At 38.6% G+C, this 9,291-nt stretch overlaps 1 protein-coding gene across 1 annotated transcript; it reads right to left on the reverse strand.

Annotated features, from left to right (window-relative positions):
* Positions 1 to 2,210: 2,210 nt before the first annotated feature.
* ifnlr1 (interferon lambda receptor 1) lies at positions 2,211 to 7,795 on the reverse strand. The gene is made up of 7 exons (XM_068570793.1): positions 7,725 to 7,795; positions 6,651 to 6,777; positions 5,188 to 5,360; positions 4,903 to 5,087; positions 4,355 to 4,499; positions 3,636 to 3,783; positions 2,211 to 3,305 (listed from the first exon to the last, which is right to left on the reverse strand). The coding sequence occupies exons 1-7, from the start codon at positions 7,765 to 7,767 to the stop codon at positions 2,333 to 2,335; spliced, it is 1,794 nt and encodes a 597-aa protein (XP_068426894.1). The 5' UTR covers positions 7,768 to 7,795; the 3' UTR covers positions 2,211 to 2,332.
* Between the last annotated feature and the right edge of the window lie 1,496 nt (positions 7,796 to 9,291).

Raw genomic sequence — 9,291 nt, forward strand, 5'->3', positions numbered from 1 at the left:
CTAAGTTCAAAGGATCGTTTTGGGACATCTTTAATGAACAACATTTCAATACAATGACTATCAGACCTCTTTTAACTGATAATGTGTGTAGTTTGTGCTGTAATTATGATTAGTGCTTTATTGTAGATCCTCTAAAATAAGAAGTATGTGTTACTTCTTCCCTTACCTGTGTGTCTTTACAGATCAGGCTGTTAATCTAAAATATTCCATTAGGTATCTGGTAGCAGCATAACCAAGCACACAATGAGTATTAAACCAGTGACCCATTGCAGGCTTAAGTTATCCTTTGGAACAAGTCCCATGGGTGTAGGTAAATTCTCCAGTTTCTGTTGAACAGTTAAATAAGAAGATCACTTCCTCTTCTCACTGTTCAGAAAGAAAAGGACCTCAATTTTATATTTAAGGTAATTCCCCCTCAAGGTTACAAAAGATGTTCTTTTTTACAGGTAATTTCAAACCAGATTAATTTTCTTTATTTGAGATTCTGGAAAAAGTTTGAAGATGGGGAACATGGTCAGTATTAGCAAGAATATTTGCCTTTTAAATACATTACTTGTATGAGGATACATAAGATTATTATTATAGCATATTTTATTCACCTCACCAAGAGACAAAGTATTGACAAAGAGTGTTACTGTTTGTCAGCGAGCTCCGGTGTCAATAAAGTGAAGAAATACTTTTACAACCTTCTCCAACCAAACTATCGTATACACAGAATGACAGAATGACAAAAACACGGTTCTTTAATATGATTTGTTTCAAATTTCAATTAAACAAGGCAGACTTTCCGACATACAAAAGATCATAGAAACTCAAGTAGATATTCTAAGTTTAAAGGTATATTACATAAATTCATCCGTGACACTTTTGACACTCTTGTCGTCAACGCAATCTGTTATTACTTTACAAGAGTGTGTTAATGATTGCCCTCCGGCTATTAAAAAGCTAGCTGTTATCAGTGTGACTGAGGTTTCGCTGTGACCACACCTTCTTTTATGTTTTCATACACGGTATATTTTCCCCCTGAAAGAACAGCAAACAATGACGATTACGAAATGAGTTCATGAACTTTGCTTTAGAAAAGTACAAAATATATATTATGCTTAAGTATGCCACAGATGCAAACGCTGGTAATACTGAAATATGTTAGTGAGTTTATAAATAGGACTATTTTAATTTCCACTGGAGGTTTAGTCATTTTATTACCATTTTAAACAGTTTAACGGTGATAATAGGCACCCGACTATGTCTAATGTGAACGTTCAGCCACAAAGCAATCAGATTCGAGTTTATATCTAATCTTTAAGGCTGACTGTCCACAGTGTAATAATTGAGTTTGTGCATTTAGAGATTGTAATAAATTGCAATAATGTGTCGCGATGGTGTGGGCACACAAACGCACACGCTGCCTATGACTGTGTGATTGCTGCTCTGTTGAAGAAGAAAACACTTCAAAACTCATTTGAGTGGTCAAACTGAGTTGAATTGTTAAAAGATCTAAACTTCATTTTAAACCCCTCACAACAAGACACGCGTTAGGTGGGTTTTTCCTCAATATGCAAACAAAAAAGACTTCCCTGTCACAGCTTTATACGCAGAAATGTGAAGAGTAAGTGTAACTTCATACTTTACATTGTAGTCGTTATATTTCTATCTCTTATATACACAATTAACACATGGCAAAGACAATTCAACATATTTTAAAATATAAATAACGTTTACCAAAGTAGAGCTGCATTAAGTAGATGAAAAATATTTTTGGCAATCCATTAATTGTTGAAGTAGAAAATGCTTTATTCAGCCTCTCAAATGCGGAGATTACTGCTTTTCTTTGTTTCATAGAGTATCAAATTGGGTCTTTTTTTTAATTTGGACTAACAAAACAAGCCATATGAAGACATCACCTTGGACTGTAAGAAACTGTGATGGACAGTTTTCACTATTTTCAGACAAAAACAAAACAAATAATCGATAAATTAAGAATATAATCTGCAAAATATTGTTGGTTGCAGCCACAAAAGAAACATTGACTTAACAATGTATATTCACTGATGTCTTCCAATGTAAACACACAATTGATGACTATCCATACGTATTATATTATGAATATATTACAAATGTATATCAATAATAAAAAACAAAAATAACAAAACATAATGTATTACTTCGATTTGATTTGTACTTGAAGTTCCAGATGGTGTTTCTTCGGTGTGTCTTAGTTCAGAATAAATGTACGTTTAAGGAGAGTTAAAACATCCGCGTCATTCAGCAGACAGTTCAGTATTGTTTTTAAAGCACCCATCAGTGTTCCATTAACTTACTGCATTGCAAATTATTCTTGAATTTGTACCACCCAACTGCCGAGAAGAATTTGCCTTGTCTCCTCTTCTCCTCTGTCTTCATCTTCCTCACCTTCCTCCTCCTTTTTGGGACCCGTCCAGGTCCGCAGATAATCTGTCATTCGGTATTCACAACTGTCTGTGGATGCAGACAGTTGTTTGTTTTGTTTGTAACCTGCTTCAAGCACGGCATCACTAGATGGTGTGTTCTTCCATCCCTGGAGAAAGTATGGAGCAACTAGTTGTGATGGGGAGTAATGAGTGTTGCAGTAGGTCTGGATTGGTGTGGTGACTGTGCTATCATCACACCCTGAGTCTGACAACTCTGAGCCGTCAAAGCTTTTCAAGGATGCCAATGATGGCCGCTCCGTCTTGGAGTCTATGAGGTCAGATAAAAGGGGTTTCCTCTCTGGGTTCAGGGGTGGCACTGTGTCGTCTGTGCTGTTCTGTAACAGAAAAATTAGTGACGGCAACAAAAGTTGTCCATCGCTATCCCGCACTGTTTGCAAAAGCAGTGGCCTTGCTGGATTGCTCTCATGAGGGTCTGGATGAGGTAGAGGTTGTAATCCATGAGCGGTCAGCCTTGGACTCACTGCAGCTTTATCCCAGCTTTCTCCACTGGACGACATTGGAGGGTTACTGGTTTCTCTGTTGTCATTTATGGCCTGCTGCACATCTTCATTATGTTCATGGACAGCTACAACACTGTAGATTTCGGAGGACTGGGCACTTGTGTCCTCTGGATTTGTTGTCAGGCTGCGTTCCCCTGTGCCGAAAGAGGAGCCAGTGCCGCCTTGCCAGACTTGGCAGAGGTTGTCCTGCGGGGAATAACCTCCAGACGGAACTGAGGGCATGTTAGGCTTCATCCGGATTGTTGCGTAAACTGTTTGGTGATTTTCAATGCAGATCTCTGGTATTGAAATGATGAGTTTCCTGTCTGGAAACTGCAGTACTCTGGTTGGGGTGCTAGAAGTGGTTGCCTGTTTTGAAGATAAAAAAAATACTTACTCATCAGTAAATAATGGCTTTTTATTTTATATATATATATATATATATATATATATATATACACACACACACACACACACACACACACACACACACACACACACATCATCACGTTGCATTGGTCGTCACTGAAAGCCAAATGAGTCACTGAAACTGAAACAACTTCCTCAGTATGTCTTTAATTACTTTTAAGTTGCTGTAATCTACATGTGTTAAGTAATTAAAGTGCCAGAGGGTTTAATTTTCCAGTAAGGAAACATTTTGTTGTCGACAAACCAACCAAATGACACCTCAGGTAATCTTACCAATGTCGTTGGAATGCTCTTTCCCTTTCCGCCCCTGGTATAGTTGCACATGCACACAACTAAAGTTGTGATTATGGCGGTCACAAGAGCAGCGCTAACGAGGAGCCATGGCAACAGCGTCAGAGGATCATCTGAGGGACAAGAGAATTGGCGTCATACACCAATTTGGGAAAACACAACTCAACTGTAACGTCTAATACCCTCAAGCGCTTTAAAACAGCGAGTAAGAAATTCCAACGGTGACACACAAGTTTCAGCATGTTTCCAGCGAGTCACTGTGCCATGCCTTTGTGATGTAGGGTTGTTGATGTACCAGTATATCTAAGTACTTCCCAAAAGTACTTAAATGTTGGTCAACAGTAACTTCTCAGCAGAAGATGGGGATGTCCCCTCTTCAGGTACATACAAGCTTTTGAATCTTCTCCCTTTTGTCGAGTTTAAGTAATGTAAATAAAGTAAATTATTAACTTAATCAATTCAAAATTGTCATATTATATGGAAAGAACCTATTGTGCATCAAATGTATTAAAACACATTTACACACAAATTGATTAATCATACACACCTTAAATCAATGGCAAATATTGGAAATACAATTTGCCAAACGCACATCTTAGCAATTATTGCCCAATATTCATTTGCTGGTAAGTATATTGTGCGCTTAGTGTGTGAGAGGATTATTCTATTCAGCGTTGTCCTCACCTAGCAGCGTGACACAGAAGGGGGCCTTCTCGCTTTCATTGCGACACCATGCGACCCCATGCGTCTTGTACGAAATGTTGCCGCAGTACACAGTTTGGTTGTTCTTCAAGCTGATAACGAACTGGCCAGTTGTGGATTGATTGACCTGAAGACAGAAAGTGACATTTGGATGCTAACTGATTTAATCTGTATTTTGCTGGTTTTATGGGTCAGATAAACAAGAACGCGTCTGAAACAAATCATCAGAATAAGAACACACCAAACATCACAGTTTAAAGACTAAATCCATTCATCACATTAAACTTCCGTCACATAGATAGTACATTTAAAAAGTTGCTTGTCTCAATAATTTAAAAAAATCATAGCTGGTATGTTAATTGAAAAATAGGCCCCTGTTCTCGCTGCTATGTAAACACACAGTCGACAGCAATTTGAAAATATGAACTGTCTTTTGTTAACTCATTGTATTATAGATGTGAGGGCTTTCATGATTATAAGACTGACTGAATATTTGTTTAGTATATCGTATTGTTTAAATGGTGACTCACTTGTGCAGCCCACTTTGGGCTGGTGATATTTAAGATGTAAACCAGTTCAGTTTTAGAAGGCCCGTGTTTGCTGCTGGTGATGATGTCAGCAATGGAGACTCCTTTTGGTCCCAAGGGCAGGGTTACATTGACATGCAAGGACGACACTGTTGAGTGTGTAGACACAATGGGCGGACTAAAAACTGCTGTGGAGGCAAAGAAAGTTAAATGAATCAATGTTGCAATAGAATACATCAGGTTTGGCGCGAAGTAAAGAAATGCATGGATGAGTGTGGGGATTCTTACTGTCTTTAATTGGGCTGAACCTCACGCGGGTGCTGCCACACGAGCGATTGTTGCCGTGCACTCGAGCCAGGTACGAAACGTCATGAACTGATGGGGTTTCTGGAGTCAGGTCACAGGACAGAGCAGTAATGTTCTGACACTCCTTTTTTATCCGGTATTCCTGAGTAGAATCACTATAAAAAGAGCAGAGCAGTGTGCTCAAACTGTGATACTGGAACCACTGGATCATGGCAGTGTATCCCTGTTTGTTCGCTGGTACTAAAACAAAAAACATGTGCTGTGGGGAGTTAAATTAACTGTTTGTACCGTTTTTCATTGACTCGTTTTCATGATTCACAGACTTCCAAAAGATAAATATTATTACTGTGTATCACTTTTTTTTATTATATATTGACAAGGAATTCTGGCAGTTCTATGCAGTTCATGGCTGCAGTGAAAAAACACACGACCGATCATACCGACCATTGCCAAATCAACCGTTCGTCACTGGAGCACACAGTTCCTTTTTGAGGGAAACAAATTACAGTATTTTGTTGTAACCGGGAACCAATATTATGGAGGATAGTTAAACCAGTCTTTCTCTGCAGCTAATTTGATGCTGGAAGTCTCTCCAGCATTTACAGGTGAAAATTCCAGGTGGATGGGAGAAAAGTCAACAGCACAGGGGTGCCACTTGACATTTGTCTTGGAGACGGTGTCATTAGACGAGAACCAGATGACATTTCCACTGTGTTGAGAGTCAATTGAAGAATTAAAAAAAATATCCATTATTCAACTTGGAAGCCATTAAAACGCGCTCTGTGAGCATCTTAATCATACTTATGAGCACGGACCCTATAGCTCGTCTTTATTGTTGCGTCTAAGCTGTTGGTACATTAGTTGAATCCATCGCAGCGTGCTAGTTTTTTAATAATACATTTATCGAGCCACTAGCCAGTTCTATAAGAGAGGGAGGGATTACAGGCTGCAAACAAAAGCCAGATATGCCTGTACTACTTGCCTCCCCACAATATACAAATCCTAGATCTCAAAGGATCTGCTGGCTATTCTTGTTATTTTCAACAAATCCCATGAAAAGACCAAAACGAACAAACCCTTTTTAGAAATTGTCTGTCTCTCTCAACCCCACATCTAATTGTTCCTACTGCAGACAATCTCAACCTATATATCCATCAATCAGTCAATCTAAACAAAGCAAGAGACACCCTTTAACTAAAATAAAAGTCTTACCAGTTTGAGATGTTGCTATCGTGAAAAATGCAACATGTGATTTGAGTTTGAGCCAATGTGTTGTTATCAGTCTACAAAATACTCATGACACAATGAGAAAACCGGGCGTTTACGCTGTAAACCCATTTTTCCTGCTCTGACCCACTTCTCCGTATGGATCTCTTCATGGAGGCATCAAGAGCTGCAAGAGGGAAATGGAATTATAATCACTCATTCGTCATCTTGGCTCTTACTTCCAGGACTGTACGCTATAGAAGATCTTTTCCCCAGGGAAGGCCGGCTTCAGGGGGTCCCAGTGGAGGACATTGAAAAAGTTCCTTGAGACAAAATAAACTCCTTCGTTGCCAGTCGAAAGACAAGCTGTAGGAAAAATGGACACAGGAGCAAAGACTGTGAATGCTAATGTCGATATTCTCATGCGCCTGGTTTCAGTTTCATAATGACTGTAAAACTCATGAATCCGAATCGATAATATAGTGTTAGTTGTTACACTTTGTGCTGATGTACAAGTGATTAAGGATACTATTATCTACCCCAACAAGAGCCGTATACAGACTTTTGCACTCAGAGGTTCGATCTCGCTTTCATCTACTGTATGTTGAAGCTGACATTTTCAATCTCAGTGTATTCTGTAAAACAACGTTCGAGCCCCAGCTTCCTCAGGCAGTGCAGCTTCCTCAGCTATGTGAAGTCTTACAGTACAGCTGCACAGTCACTGGAGCCAGGACCACCAGGAGAGTAAACAAAGTGGACTTTGCTTCTGCTGGTAGCTGAAACTAAAAAATGTGTTTGGTTCTTTGAAACAAGAAAATAATTGCCCTCCTTCTCGTGCTGGCATACAGGATTTAAATAGCTTATTTAAATACATGATGATGCTCTGAGTTATTCCTATGTATACCACAAAGCCATACTCAGAGCGAGTGATTTTCCAAATCAGGGCATGTTACAATTTGAATGTTATTGACGAGGTGAAAATTGAAAATTACACACAGAGTAGTTCATCTAAAATTAGCATACTTATAGGCTGTACACTCTTATGAACAGTATTACATCAGCTAGACTCTAAAATATAATTGCATTTTCTGTCATTATCATTTTAAACGACCTAAGTCCTCCTTGTGTTCATGGACTCTTCTTAATTTAAAATGAGAGAGAAACATCTCTGTCAAAAACATTACTGCGCTTTATTATTTATTTCTTCTATTGGGGCTACTTTGTCAAAGGAAATGACCCATTAAATGTTTGAATGCCTGTTACCAACATCTGTAAATCAAAACATAAAACCATGTTAGCTACTCTGTACTTACCATAGCAGAACAGGAGGAGGATGATGACCTTCATAGACCACATCTTTATCAGGCAAGTAGATCACAAAAAGAGAAAAAGAAAGTCTGGAACTCCAAAGCTGCCGCCGCTAAGTTGTAAATTCTAAACAAAAGCAACATACACACCACAAAAAAAGAAAAATCTGAACTAAATTAAAACAAAAACCCTCTTATATCCAAGATCACTCAAAACAAAACCAGAGTGGATGTCAAAAGGGCTGTAAAATATAAACGCTGTATTGGGTTTTAATGCATTTTAAAAGCTTCCACTTCTCAACCATCTCTAATGCGTCCTGGGAAAGGAGTGGCTTTACTCAGGTGTGCAGGTGTACTTTGGCACATGTGATCACATTGTTCCTGTTTTTTCAGTTTACTGTATGTTCCGCCCACTTGCCTTATGTCTCTAGACTCTCCTTACTTCCTTTTTCCTCCCTTCTCTTCCTTCTCTACCCTCTCTCTCTCTCTCTCTCTCTCTCTCTCTCTCTCTCTCTCTCTCTCTCTCTCTCTCTCTCTCTCTCTCTCTCTCTCTCTCTCTCAGCTCATTTTTCAGGTTATTTCTGGTTGGTTTATGGCGTATGGGAAAAATATTTAAACTGTAAAAGACTGAAAGTGAAAGAACATGTTCATGAACACACGTTACTGATTTATCTCTCCGAGCCCCAGCGCGCACTCTGGCACCGTTGGGAAATCCGGAGCGTTGTTGGAATTTGCCGTTCGGTTAATCAGAAACCTCTTGGAGTGGCGGAGCGTAATCTGGGCACTGGAAAGTTATTATTTGGAAAGTTATTCAATATGAAAGTTTGCAGACCCCGTTTGGTTATTTACATAGAAATCAAAGATCATTGCTCTCATTTTAGTGTAGAGTGTCAGGTTGGATTCACAAACATACCCATGGTGATTATTAAGGTGTGTTGTTTTAAGGCCATTGTGTACTTATAATCTGATGTTGGCTCATAGACAATATTATGATACAATATTATGAATTAATAGCCGAATAAATGAATGTATAAAAAGGCATGCAATGTATGTTCCTGTGTTGCAGTAATTATAGTATTAAGTAGTGACGAGGAATGCCCTGGGAGAGGTGCCTTTGCTTTGCCTTGATGTAAACCCACTAAATATGAGTTCGTACACTATAATTGGTAAACACAATCAAAGGCCTCTCTGATGGGTGCCACTTGTGTGTATCCGTTGCTTAAGAACAATGTTGATTTTCTTTTTTGTCTTATCATAATTATTAAGAATCATAAAATGAAGTGTCATGCTGGCTGATAGTTGTGACTGGCTAATATACTGTACCAACATTTTGAAATAAAAAACAATACATATCAGTTATGAATATTAGATTAAAACAATGCATGCTATCCATTTAGAATCAGGAAAATAACAAATATAGACAACTTGCTGTATGTAAAAACAATAAACGAGCATTGTTCTATTGACAAAACTCAGCTCAGTGAATGACATTAAAAAATGACAGGAAATAGTAGAAGACAGTGCAGTATGGTTTGTTTGTTCAGGTGGAACATTTCTTCACCACGGTCTGAGG

This window comes from Clinocottus analis, unplaced genomic scaffold, assembly GCF_023055335.1.
Source record: "Clinocottus analis isolate CAN_PGR_092001 unplaced genomic scaffold, fCliAna1.0.p SCAF_9, whole genome shotgun sequence".
NCBI lineage: Eukaryota > Metazoa > Chordata > Actinopteri > Perciformes > Cottidae > Clinocottus > Clinocottus analis.

Coding starts and splice junctions, on each gene's coding strand:
- ifnlr1 (XM_068570793.1), bottom strand. CDS start 7,767: ATGTGGTCTATGAAGGTCATCATCCTCCTCCTGTTCTGCTATG. Junction 5,088..5,187: donor GTTCAGCCCAATTAAAGACA/GTAAGAATCCCC, acceptor TTGCCTCCACAG/CAGTTTTTAGTCCGCCCATT. Junction 3,306..3,635: donor TTGGTAAGATTACCTGAGGT/GTCATTTGGTTG, acceptor AACCACTTCTAG/CACCCCAACCAGAGTACTGC.